A 16,744-nucleotide genomic window follows, 5' to 3' on the forward strand; every position below is an offset into this window, starting at 1 on the left:
CTTATTGACATTCATGCAAGTGTTCTTACACATGCCCAGATACACACGTGCACCTGTGTGTGTGCTTATGTCGCTCTTGCACCCACACATCGGTCATCTATCATCGTGGACTTGCACGCACATTCTACAGGCACGCATGTATCCTCATGCACGCACACATATGTAGGCACGTATCTCTGCGGCCACAATCAGGCAGACTTACACACTCAGGGGCATTCACAGCACACATATGCTTGTTTGTACACGTTGACATGCACGGGAATGTGCACACGTGTGACTTGTGCATGATGAACTCATCACATGAGACGCAAACCCAAGTGCCTGTAGACATGCAGAAATATCCCCAGCTGTGCACACGAGAATACATTTTGCACGTACATGTCCCCTTTTGTGCACGTGCTCAAGTGCGGTCTCATATTAGCCAGGTGGGGCTTCACTGTACTGGGATCACGACACGCTGCTTCGGAGTCATAGGGAGGGAGCCTCAGGTGCCTGGCTCCGAGGGGGGGTGGCCACGCTCTCCTTTTCTGCCCTCCCTGCCCTTCCTTGTCCCCAGGCTGCCACCTCCCAGGAGGAGCCCTTCTTCCACCTTGGGGATAATTAATGCACATGGCCAGTGTGGAGCCCCTGGAGGGGGCAGATTTCGTGCCAACTCCCTGGGAGGGATATCACCAGCCTGGCAGCCAGGAGCCTGGTGCCCAGAAGGGTCAGCAGCCTGCCTGGGTCTACACAGCAAGGCCTGAGCAGAGGCAAAAGCAGGATCCAGTCTTTTTAAAGAGACTAGTTTGGATCACAGTCTGAGAAGGGACAAGGATGAGAAGGGACACAGTCTGACAAGGGACAAGGGACAAAGGCTCCCTGTCTGCAAAAAACCCGTAGGCTCAGGTACACATGCTTTTCGGTGAAGATGTTGTCCGTGGAAGGCCTTCCCCAAGGCACATTTGTTAGGGGAGGGCGGGGGCAGCTGAGGGAGGAGACTGGCCAGCCTCTGCTCCATCCCTAAGCTGCCTGGGGGACCAACTGAGAGGCTGGGGACTAATACTGGCCACAAGAGGACAGGCTTGCAGCCAGAGGGGATCCCAGAGACCCAGCACTGGGAAACCCTCAAGGGTCCTCTGTACCAGCTGGGGGGAGGGCGGGACATCTGAGCACTGCCAGACCCCCCCATCCTTCTCAGTCCAGGCGGCGAGAGGTGTATCTCTTGTGCACCAGATTCCTTGTGAAGAAATGGTTTCTGAATCAGAGCAGCCAGTGCTGGAAGGGATGTAAGGAAAAGGGCACTCATGCCCAGCGAGTGCAGAAGTGCAAATTGGAACCTCATTCTTGGCAGAACACTTAAAATATGCATGTCCTTTGACCCAGCAATTTCACGCCTAAAAATCTTTGTGGACAAATGATGTAAACAAGATATTTACCGCAGCGTGCTTATGAAAACAACACGGGGGTCATCCAAAAGGCTTCAGCAGGTGAATAGTTAAATAAACAGCAGTCTGTTCCAGAGACCTGGTAAAATTAAGCCTGGGGTGGATCTGTGTGTGCTGGTCTGGAAAGATGCCTCCGGAGTGAGGAAAGCAGGCTGTAGAATAGGGACACTTATGTCTCCATTTGTTACTTTAAACACTTCTAAAAAGTTAGATACAAAACGTATGTCTGAGTCCATAGGAAAAGGCTACGTACCTCATTCTCAGAGTGGTTACCTTGGAGTGAGAGGCAGGGAGATTTAGTTTTTATTCTAGATGCTCCTATATTTTTCTTTTCTTTCTCTTTTCTTTTCTTTCTTTTCTTTTTTTTTTTTTTTTTTTTGGCCACAAGCTTTTGTGTATGTACTGCCTTACCATTAGATTTCTTGTTCCATTACTTAATAGATGACAGCCCTGAGGTGGTAAAGACCCACCCAAGGTCACTTATGTATGACCTTGACTGTACCTCTGATCTTGACCTCACCCAGGATCCTTCTTCTGCTGCCCAGCGGCAGGGCCTTGGCGTCACGAGGGGAGTCAGGGCTTCCTAGGTGGGGATGGGTGGAGACATGGCTTCTAGGTTGCAGGTCAATGATGCTCAGCAGTGGGGACAGGCCCACCCAGGCGTGAAGAGATGTCTCCATTCCTGAAAGAGTCACTTGTGTGCCAAGATGGCAATGTTTTTTATCACTGGATGTTCCGACAACCCTGCTGTACCGTGGGGCCTTGCTTCGCAGACCCCAGCTCAGCCACCTTCAGAAACACTGCTGGGAAATGCCACCCTTTGCTAAAAGTCCAATGGATGCCACTTCTAGTGCAGTTTTCTATGGGTGCTGACTTACACTGTCTTATTTGACTGAGAAGGTAGTATTTGGCCCAATGGCCAAAGCCACCATCTCTGAAACTAGACTCTTGGGGCAAAGGTCCCTCTCCACGGCTGCTTAATAGCTAAGTGACCTGGGAGGGGGCACTCAGTCTCTTTGTCTATCTGATGACCTAATAGCACCTCCCCATGCGGTTGTTGGGGGCTAAAAAGTGCTTGGGCCAAAGAGTTCAACAACCCCAATGTCCATCAGTGGATGAATGGATAAGTCAAATGTAATTCATCCCTACAATGGAGTATCATTCAGCCATGGAAAGGGATGAAATTCTGACACACACCTATGGCATGGGTGAATCTTGAAAACCTGATGCTGAGTAAAAGAAGGCACAAATGGCCACATAGTGTTTGATTTTATTTATGTGAAATGTCCAGGGTAGGAAGATCCACAGGGACAGAAGGCAGATCAGTAATTTCCAGAAGCTGGGGGGCGGGGCGGGGGGGGGACTGGCATGTGGGGAATGACTGCTAAAGGCTATTTCTTTCTGGGGGAGATAAAAATGTTCTGGAATGAGATGGTGGTGATGGGTTGTATAACTTGGTGAATATACTAAAACCCACTGAAGTGTACTCTTTAAAAGAGTGAGTTTTATGGTGTGTGAATTATGTCTCAATAAAAAAATATGTAGCAAAAGAGAATTAGGAATGAATATAAAATTTATGGACAAATGTAGCACACAGCACGATTTTATTGGTGGGAAATTGGACAGAGTTAAAGATACACCTATGAGGTAACACATACATTATGCTATAGCCTTATGATGATATATTATGTAGGTATGAAGAAAATCTTATTTTGGAAAACATTTAAAAATTACATAAAGTACTTAAGACAGTGCCCGATACACAGAATACCTTAGTGTGGGCTGTTATTTTATTTTATTTTTTAGTGTTTATCTATTTTTTGTGTGTGAGAGAGAGAGATACAGGGTGCAAGTGGGGGAGGGCAGAGAGAGAGAGAGAGGGAGACACAGAATCGGAAGCAGGCTCCAGGTTCTGAGCCACCAGCACAGAGCCTGATGCAGGGCTCGAACTCAGGAACTGCAAGACGGTGACCTGAGCCAAAGTCAAATGCTTAACTGACTGAGCCACCCAGGCAGCCCTAGTGTGAGCTGTTATTAATGAGCCTATGCACCGGCCATCTCGTCCCTTGCATGGTAGATGGGAAACTAAGGCTCAGAGACAGGACGCAATGTGGCCTCACTGCCCTCCTTCTGGTCTGCTTCAGGCTACTCTGGGTACCCGTCCTGGCTCTGCCACTTTCTAGCCATAAAGCCCTGGTCCAGCCTGTCACTGACCCACTGAGACCCCCTCAGCCTCTGTCTCCTACCTGTGAGGGGAATGGAGTCCCTGGGAGGAGTCTCAGAGTGCACGGTGCTATTACAGTGCCTCTGGGACAGGGCCAAGTGGTAGATCTGGCACCAAATGGCTAGAGATTCTGGGAGACAGGATCACAGGTTCCAGCCCCACCTGCCTGGAGCAGTGAGTCGTGTGTCCCTGGTGGTCCCATAGGGAAACTTCTGGGGGAGGCTACTGAGGCAGAGACCAGGGGTGTGGCCTTTCCTTCTGCAGGCCCTTATTCCATTTAGTATCCTGGGGCCCCTTTTTAGTAAGCTGTCCTTGGGAAAGGAATCCTCCCTCCCTCCCTGGAGCCTTGATTTCCCCCGCTGAGCCAGCCCAGCACCGTGGTTATGACAACGTGCTCTTGGGACGCAGACTACCTGAGTCCAAATCCCAGTTTCTCTGAATGCGGGATCCTGGGCAGGAAAGTTTGCCCCTCTGAGTCTCGGTTAGCTCATCGGCAAAATGGCGCTAACAGGCCCCACCTCACCGGTCCTTGTCGTGCTTGGATGAGAGTGCCTACGACCTGCTTAGCACTGGGGCTGCCACACCGGGAGCCCTCAAGGCCTATTGGCTGTTACTATTACCATCATTGCAGTGTTCAGCTGTGAAGGGGTCGGAGGACACGTGTGTGCCTGGAGGCAAGGGGCTAGCCCCCCAAGCCCCTGTCTCCCAGCTCCCTGCCGGCTGTCCCCCTCGCTCTCTTCAGCACTGAGTGATCGACAGGCTGGGCCAGTGGCGGCCTGGCAGGCCTGTCCTGGCAGCTGCTCCCACAAGGCGAGGCCCTCTGAGCTTTGGAGAATTAATTAGGCCACATTCCTCTTCAGGGCTCCTGGGGCGGGCCTGCACACGGCCCCCTTCCGAGCTGCTGAGGGCTCTTGGCTCGGGTCCCTGGCAGGCGAGGCCCGCAGTCTGCTTTCCCCTGAGAGGGCTGGGAGGGCCCTGGCGAGCTGGAAGCAGTGGCTAAGGAGGGGACAACGACAAGCCGGCAGCCCAAGGCCAGCTCCTGCCCTCGCTCTCCCCTGCTTGGCCACCTTTGCTGGTTCCCATCACTCAAGTTCAAATTCCTGGCATTGGATGCCATTCCCAGCCTGGCCCCTGCTGATCAGGCCGGCTGCCTTTCTTCAGATTCTTCCAAGCTCTGGCCAGACACACCTCATGCCCTTCCCCCCAGCCGCGATGCCCTTTCCCTCGTTCCAGCTTGTGCAAACCTTACCCCCTCTCCCCCACTACCAAACCAGCTGGAAGGGCAGTCCATAACGGATCCCACCTCCTGTCCCTTCGCTTGGCCTTGTCTGTCTTCCCTGCCAGGCTGCGAGGCCCTTGAGTGCAGCAAGTGCGGTCTGATCCAAAGGCATGAGGAACAAGTGGTGGGCATTTCAGGCACAGTCATACTCTCCTGGGACACACTGTCTGAGGCTGTGACACAGAGTGACCGCTGCTGTAGACCTCTCTGTCTGGAGCCCCTTCTCCCATGCCAGGTGCTCAGGCTTGACCTGGGGTTCAAGATGGCCCTATGCCTTCCTGCTTCCCCCTCTCCAGGCCTCCCTATGCCCCCTTCTTCTTTTGCTTCCTGAGAGGAAGCTCCCGAGAATAGCTCCCGTCCCTGCCGAGGCTTCACCTCTGCTGCTCCGTCCGCCTGGAACACTCTTGTCTGCTCTCCTTCACTTGACTGATTCTCTTGAGCTTGGCGTAGACGTCACCTCCTTCAGGAAGCCACCCTGGGCTCCCTCATGCCCGGAACTCTTTTCACAGTATGGATGTCCTATCAGAGAGGCAGTAAGGCATAGAAGTTTAGAGCCTGAGGTTTACATCCCAGCTCAGCCATATAGTTGCAATGTGCCTTTGAGCAAGTTACTCAATTCCTCGGTTACCCCTTCTATAAAATGGGAATAATAATTGTCGAACCTGCTGCATAGGTTGCGGTAAAGAACCAAGGAATTCATATGCAGAAAGCACCTAGTGAGTGCTCAGTAAATGCTAACTATTATTATTATTATTATTATTTTGTCTTAATACTTAATAGTATTTTTTTAACTTTATTTTAATTTTTTTAAACGTTTAATTTTGAGAAAGAGAGTGTGCAAGCAGGGGAGGGGCAGAGAGAAGGAGACATGGAATCCGAAGCAGGCTCCAGGCTCAGGGCTATCAGCACAGAGCCGGAGACGGGGCTCGAATTCAGGAACCGTGAGATCATGACCTGAGCTGAAGTCGGACACTTAACCAACTGAGCCACCCCAGTGCCCCTAATAGTGGTTTTTTGGGAGGGCTCTCCTCTTGGCCTGTGGGGCCAGAAGCTGTGTCTGTCTCGCTCACAGGCGTCTCCTGAGAGGGAATTATTCATAAGTAGATGCCATTTCTGAAACCCGGCAACCTGGTCTCCATTTTTAATCAGAGAGAGAGACAGAGAGAGAGAGAGAGAGAGAGAGAGAGAGAGACTCATTCCTTGGGGTTCTTTCCTGTGTGAGGGGTGTGAGGAGAGGCAGCCCAAGGACAGAAGACCCAGTCTACAGCCTGGGCATATATCAGGCTGCATGGTCTTGAACATGGGACCAAACTCCCCTCTGCCTCAGCTTCTGTCTGTGCATGGTACCTGAGTAAATCTGGGTCATTCTGTGCCCCCTTCTGGCCTTTCTCTGCCTGGTGTTATAGCCAAAAGGAACATAGATTGGACTCAAAAAGCCTTGACAAAACCAGTTAAGCATTTATGGAAAAGACAGAAAAAGGCAGGAAAAGGGGAGATGTTGTCCTATAAAATCCAGACAGACTCCCCAAAATGCTGACGTCTTGCTTCCCAGGGTTTCCTTTGACCTGGCAGCCGCCCCTCACAGATTTTCCTCTGCTTCTTCCGCACAGTCTCACCTTCCCCCACGCTTCTGGGGCCCCAGCTCCCCGCAATGCGGCCTAGTAGCAGGCGCAGACTAGGGGCACACACACTTCTTGCCCTGTGGAGAGAGGTATGACCGAGGAAGGCCACAGTAGGACCCCCCAAAGTGCAGGAGGCCCTCATTCTCCAGGAATCAGGACCCAAGGGACTGCGTTGTCACCTTGCCTTTTCCTGCCTCCTGGGCCTCCTCCCCTCCCTTTAATCATCTCTGTGACTTAATCATTTGAGTTTCTGATCTCTGAACTCTGGCCAGGGCCACAGGGGCCTGTGCCAAGGGCAGGGAATGCCTGCTTCCCTGGGCCTCTGACACACCCTCGGTCAGGATCTCGTCATCCTTCTGCCAGGCTTCCATCATACCCGCCATCCTGGGGTTGCCCTACTCAGCTGCCCAGCCTGGCCACTGGCTATTGGCTTTGGGTCTCCCAGGAGGCAGGGAGCCTTTTGCATGGAATGCTGGGCTGCCAGGGAGGGAGAGTCTTCTGACATCAGGCTCTGCTGAGATTTGAGAGGTGTTCCCTGCTCCTGGGCTCCCTTACCCCAAGCCTCACCACCTAGGATGCACCGTGGACCTCCGAGGGCAGGGAGTGGGGTGGGGTGGTGAACTTGCTTCCCCATTCACTGGGCTCCAGCCACATAGGGGTCCTCCGTGGGAACCTCCTTTGTCACTCTTACTGCCATACCTTCACCTTCACTGTTCCCTCTGTCTGGAGTTCCTTCCTGCATTTTTCTATTTATTTGAGTCTTACTCACCTTTGGAGGCTACAGGAGTAGCCCCTTTGTCCAGGATTCTTTCTCTGACCACCCCTTGTCACCCCAGCTGCCCCACCTGTGGTCCTCCAGCCCTGGGGCTGTTCTGCTCATTACAAAACCCCTTTGATGACCCTGACAAGCAGTCTCTGCCTCCTATCACGCCCCGGGCGCTGAGCCCAGCAGTCTGTTCAGTGTTCCTACCTGCCCTACAAGGTTGGGACTATCGCTTCTCACTTTATAGATTGAAAAACACTGAGGCCCAGATAGAGATTTGTTTCGGGTCACACCGCAGTGCCGATCCACGGATTCAACCAACAATATTTATGAAATGCAGACATACATTTGTACCGTAGACTCTGGGTTCAAATCCGGATACCACCACTTACTGTGTGACCTTGGGCCAGTCAGTTGCCTTCTCTGTGCCTCAGTTTTGTCACCTTTAAAATGGAGATAATCAAAGTACCTATGTCATGGGGCTGTTGCGAGGAGGAAATGAGTTAATACAGGTAAAGTGCCAGTATACAGTGGGATTTCACTTTGTGTCAGCATGTTATCCTTCCACGAAGGGGTCAGGGCTGGCTTCACGGACAAGGCAGGATTAGAGCAGTGTGTCAATAATTATTTTTCAGCAGCCAGCTCAGGCCACCTGCCACTCCCAGCACAAGCCAGCCGGGAGAAGAGGGAACAGCTTGTCACAGGAGGATTTGGCAGAAATGGAGGCTGTGGGTCCAGGAACTGCCAGCAGGGGTGATCGTGGCTGCTGGCTATCCCTGGAACTCCGGTGGGCCGCTTCTTGGGCCCTGGCAGCAATCCTAGAGCCTTGGGCTTCTTCAGTCAAGGAAGTGAGCAAGGTCCAAGGAGAGGGATGAGACCGGGGTCAGGCTGTGGCTCCACCATAGCACCCATCACTGGCCACGAGGGCAGTACACAGTCTTGGGACCATCTGGCCCCAGCCCTCGCTGGACAGATTGGCTCTGGGCCTCACAACAGTTCCTGGTGGCACAGGGCAGCTGGGGAAGAAGGGGGTCTTGGTATTCTCATAGCCTCGACTCCTTCCAAACACACTCTTGGGAAAGGCCTGGCCGTAGGGACTGGCCTGCTGGGAACAGAGGAATCCTAGATGTCAAGGCCACAAATGGCTGTCCAGGCACATGACAGGCAAAAGCCTAGGGAGGGTGGGATAGCAGCCAGAAGTGCCCAGCGGGAGCTTGGGGAGTGGAATGCAGGGCTCCGGCCACCTGCCCCGGACCCCTTCCCTCTCCTTCTTGGGTCCCCCTAACTTCTAAGCAGCCCCATCCTGCAAGGTGCCTCCCACCTCTGCTTCAGCCAAGACAAAATACCAGGGTACCGTTTCATGGTTTATTACAAACACAAGTTCGCAGGTAAATAATTGAGTCTAAAAAAATACATTAAAATAAATAAGTGGAATTCTCAAAGTTCTTAGAGCAAATAAGTTATATACAGGCAGGTGAAGCAGACAGGCAGTTCTCCCCAGGAGTGTCCCGAGGGTATGAGGGTGCGAGGACTCTGGGGAGGCAGAGCTGGAGGGGTCAGACGGGGGCCACCCAGGACACCAGCCCTTAGGTGGACCCGTCCAGCCTCCAGGGCTGGCTTGGGTCTAGGGTCCACCGCTGCGCATCGATTCTGGCTTGTAGCCAACAGGCAGGAAACCTCTCGGGACGTGGCCTCCAGGTTAGCACATTCCTCATGCGGTTCCTTCCAGCGGCGTGGTGGGGCTGGGGCCGGCGGGGGGACGTGGCTGAAGGCTTTCCCCGGGCCGTGTGAGGGCACGAGCTGCCTGGAAGGAAGTTCCCTCACTTGCACGAGGAGGCCAGAGCGTGTGCCATCCCAGCAGGTGGATTCCCCAGCTCTGGGCTGCCCCTCTCCTCCTGGCTCCACACAGGCTCCTTCCCAGCATTCCTTGGCCACCGGTGCTATCTCTTCCTCCGCCTGGAGTGTGTAGGCCTCAGTTCCCTCACTGCCACCTGTTGCCGCCTAGCAAAGTGGCTCTTGGCTGCAGAAATGTCCCTGGAATCAAGAAGGGTCAATTTAGCATCTCAGGAGATATGGACTGCCCAAGAGTTCCCTGCAAGAGACGGCAGTTGTAGGAACGGGCCCCTTTAATCATAGCTGCTCTGGGGTCAGAGGTCAGCCACAGCTGACCCTGAAAACAAAGTCTGCGCATCAAGGACAGGCCAGACCAGGCCTAGAAGCTTCCCTGCCCACGAGGACTTTGACAAAGCTGACGTCCAACATCAAATACTGCTGGAAGGACCAGAGGGCCGAGACCAGCGTATCTCCTGCCTTCCCACGTCCACACCTTTGCTCATGTCGCTCCTTCTAGGCTGTTTACCTTCCCTCCACCCACATTCCACCTACTGAAATTCCCATTCTTCAAGGTCCAGCTCGGGGTAGTTCAACCCAGACAAATATGGGTCCTAGCTTCCCTTTGAACCAGGATGAGGCCCTGGGAAGGACTCTGGCCTCACCCAAGTGGTCTCGTCTTGGCTCAAAGTGTCCCAGACCGGGAGCTAGGAGGCTGGCTTCAGGTCCCAGCTCTGGGAGCTCAGGCAGGTGTGTCAACCTCTCCGAGCCCCTTTCTTGGTCTGTAAAATGAAAATAGGCCTGAGCCAGTGTGAGGATGAGTGTAGGCTGGCAAAGCGAGCTGTTTGCCCACAGGAGGTGCCATATGCACTTGCAGAGTCTAAACCTTGATTTTCTTTTCATCCAAAGATACTTCCGAAGCGTATGCTGCGTCTTCCCCAACCCACCATCCTGCCCTTTCTCCTACGTTTCCTCCTCTCCACCAAGATGGGAGGCCCTGAGGGGCTGAGCTGGGCCCCAGCACCGGCCAGCTCCGAGGAGCCTCAGGGACAGAGGTCGGAATGGCTGACACCTGCAAAGCGCCCCTGGGGTGCCAGGCCCTGCTCGAGGCCCCCCACATATGTCGATTCATCTACCCTCACAACGATTCCCGAGAGATGGATCGCACTGCTGCCCCTGGAACAAAAATGGGAGCCGGAAGCACAGAAAAGTGAAATGACAAGCTCAAGGTCACAAAGCCTTGTTGGGGACAGAGCTGGCTCAGAAGCTGCTCCGTTAGCCGCCTGTCTACACAGCCAGATGCAGGATCTCTATTGTCAAGTCAGTTTGGCTGGACGAACATTCACGGGCACCTCCTGTGTGCCAGGCCTCGAGCTGAGCCACGCGGAGGCGGCCAGGAAGGGGATCCGGTCTGGGACAGCGGGGAGGGGACAGGCTGGGTAGTCGGCCACTCGGGGCCCAGCACGTAGGAGACGCTTCCTTGGGACACAACCTGAATGAACAGTAGAGGGCCTTCCACGGTCACAATCCCTCAACTCGCCTGAGAAAGTCCACTGCTAGGCCTGGTGGGAACAAAGGGCACAGCAGTCTAGGTCACAGGCTCTGGAACCAGCCAGATGCCACAGACCGCTGTGCCCTTGGGCAAAATGTCTTAACTTCTCTGAGCCTCAGTTCTCTCGGCTGCCCAGTGAGGACCCAGTCGTGCCTCATATGGAGAACAAGGGAAATGTGCTAAGGCATACAGGAGGTGCTCAGTCAGTGGGGGCACCGCTCACCTCAGCTGCTGGAGGAGCTCTCCTGCCGACGGTCGTGCCCTGCCAGCCTGGAACACGTCTGGAGGGGGTCCACTGCCTGGGACCACCACGGCTTCAGGCCTGAAGGAACAGCGTTAGGGCCCGAGTGAGGGGCTGTCCAGGGCCCTGAGAACACCTGGCTGTAGGCCCAGCACCCTCCCTCCGCCCCAGCAGATCCATTTCTACCCCTGTGCACCTGGCCTCCTTCCCTTCCCAGGCGGGGTGGGGACTGAGGAAAACTGAGCTACCGGGAATACGTTCTTAGCCTCAGAAAGAGGCAGCTGGGTGCCCGATCTTCCCAGAATCCAGCCACCTGCAGCTGAGCACGGCCTTTTGTAGGGGAAACTGAGGCAGGGGTGGAGCCCCGGTTTGAGGCTCAGAGGAGGGGTTTCTCATAAACCATCGCGGGGATGGGAGGTTCGAGACGGGGAAGCCACTTTCTGCTTTCCCCAAATGCTCTGAGGGGACGAGAGAGGGGACAAAATCCCCCACCCCTTTAACAGATGGGAAAACTGAGGTGCGGAGAGCGAAGAGGTGTGGCAGAGCACCCCCGCCCGCCCCTTCCTCAGCAATCCCGTGACAACCTTGGGATGGTGCCAGGGCCTCCCGACTCCAGATGTCACTTCTCTGCGGAAACTCCAAAGCCCTCCGAGGCTCCGTCCCAAATCCAAAGCCCCGTGGACTTGGTCAGGCAAACTAAGGCTGAAAGCCCAGCTCTCCTTCTGACTAGCTGTGTGGCCCGATGAGACAAGTCCCCTCCCTTCTCTGGGCCTGGACTGCTTTAGCTGACACCTGAGGAGAATCCCTCCTGCCCCCGAGTGAGGGTGGGAGCTCTCAGAAGACCCCGGAGCTGGGGACTAGGAGGGACTCGGGTGACTGGTTCCCCACAGAAAGGGACATGCCCCCATGGGCCCAGGGCAGCCTATGGGCCCCCAGGACCTTGTCCTCCCCGCCCCCCCCCCCCACCATTGTTAGCCACTCTGCTCTCCTGCTGATCTTCCAGACACCCTGCTCTCCAGGTCCAGGCTAGCAGCCACCCTGGCCTCTGCAGCCTGGGTGTGCACTTACTTGGGCCTTCGATGGCAGAAGGTGGCACAGGCGGGGTCCCTGCCACTGGAGCACTCACAGCGCTTTGGCAGGGAGCGGCGCCGGCGTCTTGGCGGATTTCCCAGGCCGTAAGGAGCTGTCTGTCTGTGGGCGGGCAGCCAGCAAGGTAGTGGTGTAGGGTGGAGAGAGAGGAGGAGAGAGGGAGAGGGAGAGAGGATGAGATAAACTACGGCCACTGGCAAGCAGAGGCCGTCCGCGGTGCATCCTGGCATGGCCACCCGTGCCACCGGGCTGGAAGCAGAAGGCTGCCAGCCCCTGACCTCGGGAAGCCTCAGTGCATTCTTCTGCCCGGGTGCCAGGTGGTCCCGGACAACGTCCCTCCTCTTTCTGGGCCTCTGCTTGCTCCCCGCCTCTGGCCCTGCTCAGTAAGACTGCCAGCATGGGGAGGATGGGGTGGAACCGTGCTCTCTCCCTAAGTTGGGAAGTGGGGCGTCCCCCCAGCCCGATCCCTCTCACGGCTAGGAACTCGAGCTGAAGGATGGAGCCTTGCTAGTCCCCCTGGAGGAGAGGAGAAAATACCATCTCACAGCAGTAAGCATGCAGGCTAAGCTGCCCTCACCTGGCCACCACCTGCCTGGAGGGGTGATAAATGCGTCTGAGCGCTTTGACCTAAAAACGGTGTGTGCATGTGCTTGTGTGTGCATGTGCGTGTGTGAGATCAGGTGGGGTCGGTTTCAGATTGAAAGTCTGGCCAAGGCGGGCTGGGGGCAGGGCAGGGGCCCTGTGGCCGGTTGGACCAGCACCTTCAGGTGCCAGAGCTAATTTTAGACGATGCGGTTGGGGTTGTAATGACTCCAGGTGGACCCGGCACGCAGGGACTGGCAGGGTTCCCGCCCTGAGCAAGTGTTTGGATGCGGATTAGCTCCACACACGCTTACGTGCAGGGCTTCTCTTGCCTTTTGCAATTTGGGGAAGGGAAAAAAAAAAAAAAACAAAACACAAACACACACACACACACACAGAAACTTCAACTTGAAGTATGCAGTGGCCCGGAGGCAGTGCGGGTGCAGACAGAACAGACAGCACTAGGCTCCCACCCCAGCTCTGCCAGGTGACACAGGGCAGGTTTCTCGTCTTGTCACTGGGGACAACAGCACTACCTGCTTCACGGGGAGGATGAGGGATTCAGGAGCTGATAACATACGAGCAGTGCTTGGCATAGGGCCTGGCACAGCCGAGACACGGGCACTGTCATTAATCGTATTATTCTTGGAAGATCATGCAGAGGCAGCATGGCATCCATGGGCCTGGGATGGAGCCTCTGTCTACCATTTACTCCCTCCTGTGTAATCCCGGGGAAGGCACCCAACCTCTCTGAGCCTCGGTACCCTGGTCTGGAGAATGGAGCCAATACTTTCCTACCGGGCTGCCGTGAGAATTCTCAGGAGCCAGCCCTGGATTACTTAGGCATTCCCCACGTGGGCGTTGGAACGATAACCAGTAACTATTAATATTATTAGCTCAATGATCCCGTCTGGAGGCCCAGGGAGAGCTGCACTGTGCCAGAGATTCCCCATCCCCTGCCCCGCGTCTAGCGGCCCCGCCTGGATCCCCGCGGTAGCTCACCCGGGAGTGTTCACCCAGATGATGTCCAGGTGGCAGAAGTAGACACATTCCTTGTCGAGCCAGGAGCTGCAGGAGCAACGTCGAGGCCGCAGGTGGGAGGCTCGGGCGCGGTGTGAGGGTGCTGGTTGGTCCGGAGCAGCAGCCACCTGGCCCTTGCCTGCACGCACAGGAGGGGGACAGAGGTGGACAGGTGGGTCGGGGTGCCCGGCACAGCGGGATAGGGGGACCCGCCGGGCTCCTCCTCTTGCATAATTGAGGAAGTTGGCATTCTCGTTGCTCAGGAGCTCCAGGCCAGCCAGGGGAAGCCCCAGCAGTCCTGGTGGGAAGGGCTGGTGGCTGTCCTGTGCCTGCAGCACCTCTTGACTTGCAGAGCCCCTTGAAGCGGCCACTGCTGCGGGGCCCCCACCCCTGGATGCCCCCCAGCTGGCTTGCGGGTACGGTGCCCTGGGGCAGGAGACACCTGCAAGCAGACCCAGGGTGGGGGCGGGGGGCGCTGCCGCCGCAGGTGAGGCTAGGGCAGCTCACCTTCATGCAGGGCCAGGAGCAGGGCCAGGGCGATGGAGCACCAGGCGGCGGGCATGGCGACCATAGTGGCGGTGGAGCGCACAGGCTGGACCAGAGCAGGGAGTGAGCCTGTTGCCAGCGTCTTGCTGCCAGGCAGAGCCGATAGCTCATTGCCTCAGTGCCCTGGCTGCTTCTTATAACACCAGGCACAGCCCCGCCTCTGCCCGACCAGCCCTGCCCTGCCGCACAGGAGAGCCAGGGACACCGCCTCCTCCCCAGGCGCCTGGCCCGCCCCGGCCTCCGCGGTTGGAGGGGAGGGGGGCAGGGGAGGGCGGAGGCGGGAGGGAAGGCCCCGCTCCTCCCTCTGTGCCTGGAGCACCTCCTGGAGTACCGAGGCGCCCCTGCGGCCCCCAGGGACCTCTCCCAGTCCTGCTGGGCTTCCTCAAGTTATCCCCAAAGTGCTCCGAGTCCCCTTCCTCACTCTCTGTGTGGCTGTCCCATGGGTCTTGCCCAGAGCTAAGAGTTGGGGAGGGGAGGCCCATGAGCAGAACCCTCTCTCTCCTTGGAAGGCACCCTGCCGTCCTGCCTGCTTACTGCCAACAAGGCTGAGGATGCCCTTTCTGTTGTGTGGGAGGGGAAAGGGGGTACTCAAGGCTGTGTGGCCTTGGGCAAGTCAGAGCCCTCTCTGGGCCTGCTTTCCTCAGTGAAGGACACAACCCACCCCTGGCCTCTGACCAGCCTAGAGCTGTCTCATCCTTACCTCACCCAGGAAGTGCCCCTCTTCCCTCCTTCCCCATCCCTCCTCCCAGGGCCTGGGGATGGGAGTTCTGGCTCCTTTTCAGGCTCCTATTGCCCCTGTGGGCACACATATAAAGCACTCCTCGAAAGGTCTCCCACCTTGGACATGGCAGGGTGCTTGGTTCACCTCGGTGGGTACTCTCTTCACAAAAGGCAAGGCAGGGGCGTCTGGGTGGCTCTGGTCGTGATCTTACAGTTTGTGAGTTCGAGCCCCGTGTCAGGCTCACTGCTGTCAGCGCAGAGCCTGCTTGGGATCCTCTGTCCCCTTCTCTCTGACCCTCTGCTCACACTCTCTCTTTCAAAAATAAATCAATGAACCTTAAAAAAAAAAAAAAAGGCTAGGCAATGGGGGGTGTGCCCCGGGGGCGAGCATTCTGCTTCTCAGAAGCCAGGTCTTGCTGGAGACAGAGTGGGGATGCGCAGGTGCTGAGCTAAGCAGCTGGTGGAACTGGCAGTCGTCCTCTGTTCCCGGCCCGGCCTGGCTCAGAGTCCACCTCCTGCAATGTCTTCCAGGGACCCTGTCTCCAGGCACAACAGGAAAAGCCTTCTCATTTCTCGGAACTCCCAGAGCCTTACTCTCCAGCCTGCCTGACTCATGACTTTGGGCTTATCTCTCCAGCAATCTTGAGGTCCAGAACTCCAGAGAACGCGCGGGGCCAGGGAGCCTGCCTGGTACACAGTAGGAGCCCTCTGAGCGAGTGCTCTCTGAGGGAGCGGGGAGTGAATGAATACATGCCTGGCTTTGAACCCGCAGAAATTTAGGTCCCCAGGAACCCAGGCTGCTCAAGTTTTAGTTCCTGTGTTCAGCAGCGGTTTTGTCGTTAGATGTCTATGAAGGGGGCAATAGATGACCACAGAGAAACAGGTGAGCTGGCTTCTTCCTAGGGCAAGACCAGAGCACATACATGTGTCTGCGTGTGCCTGTGCCATCCTGGTGCAGAGGGACGGGACCTGAGGACGGAGATAGCCGTCGGAGTTACCTTCCTTCCCCCAGGCTGCATCAGGTTGCAATGGAAGCAGGAATAAACATTTCTGAGCACCTACTGCGTGCTCAGAGCCTTTTCAACTCCTCTCCATTGTGGCCCTGGGAGGAGGCTGTGACCATCCGGGATCAGCTCCCCTACTGTCCGAGCCGAAATGAAGGCTCAGAGAAGAGCCCTGCCTGGTCCAGTCTGCACAGCGCTGGCACAGGGACTCAGGACTCAGATCTTGGTCTCCCGGTCTCTCCAGCAAAAAACAGAGACTCCCCATGCAGTGCTCACTGCCCTCCCCCGCAAGGTGCCTCTCTAAGAATTTAGAAGAGTATTTCTGGAATGAGGTGAGCAATACTCCTAGTCATTTCTATTAGCCTCCGAGAGAATATAAATACGAAATCAAGCAGGGTTCGGGTGGGGGCAGGGGGTGGATACAGAATTCAAACTACTGAACCATGAAGAGAAGAAAGGAGAACAAGCAGGTCAGCAGGGAGCAGGAGGGGGTCTGGGTGGTGAGGAAAACAAACAGGGAATCAGATAAAGACAGGTAGGGAGAGAGGGAGGACAAGGAAGCAGAGCCTAGTGCGAGAGAAAGAACTCGGATTTGAGAAAGTAAAAGAGAAAGACCATTTGGAAGGAGAGTGAAGGTTCCACTGCGTCTAATCTTTACACAAACGCAAAGTGCTGCTCAGGACAATAGGGAACCAGAGGCTCTGAGTCTGGGAAACATAATAGAAGAATTAAACGGACCAGGGGACAGGATCCGTCTCTGGTGTGAAAGGAGGAAGACGACAGGGCAGGGGCCACCGCCTGGGCCTCGTGGGGTCAGTGCAGGGAGCTGTGCCTGGCTCCAGTTCCTC

The 16,744-nt window shown here is 55.8% G+C and overlaps 1 protein-coding gene across 1 annotated transcript; it reads right to left on the reverse strand.

The window, feature by feature from the left end:
- Positions 1–8,665: 8,665 nt before the first annotated feature.
- On the reverse strand, positions 8,666–14,325 carry EDN2 (endothelin 2). The gene is made up of 5 exons (XM_032594265.1): positions 14,134–14,325; positions 13,609–13,765; positions 12,004–12,126; positions 10,918–11,016; positions 8,666–9,346 (listed from the first exon to the last, which is right to left on the reverse strand). The coding sequence occupies exons 1-5, from the start codon at positions 14,195–14,197 to the stop codon at positions 9,253–9,255; spliced, it is 537 nt and encodes a 178-aa protein (XP_032450156.1). The 5' UTR covers positions 14,198–14,325; the 3' UTR covers positions 8,666–9,252.
- Positions 14,326–16,744: the final 2,419 nt, after the last annotated feature.

The sequence above is a fragment of the Lynx canadensis genome, chromosome C1 (assembly GCF_007474595.2).
Source record: "Lynx canadensis isolate LIC74 chromosome C1, mLynCan4.pri.v2, whole genome shotgun sequence".
NCBI lineage: Eukaryota > Metazoa > Chordata > Mammalia > Carnivora > Felidae > Lynx > Lynx canadensis.

Excerpts from the sequence above, each read along its gene's own strand:
- EDN2 (XM_032594265.1), bottom strand. The coding sequence starts at position 14,197 with ATGGTCGCCATGCCCGCCGCCTGGTGCTCCATCGCCCTGGCCCTGCTC. Across the intron at positions 13,766-14,133 it reads GCTCCTGGCCCTGCATGAAG|GCAAGGGCCAGGTGGCTGCT; the intron begins GTGAGCTGCCCT and ends CTGTGCGTGCAG. Across the intron at positions 12,127-13,608 it reads ATCTGGGTGAACACTCCCGG|ACAGACAGCTCCTTACGGCC; the intron begins GTGAGCTACCGC and ends GCCCGCCCACAG.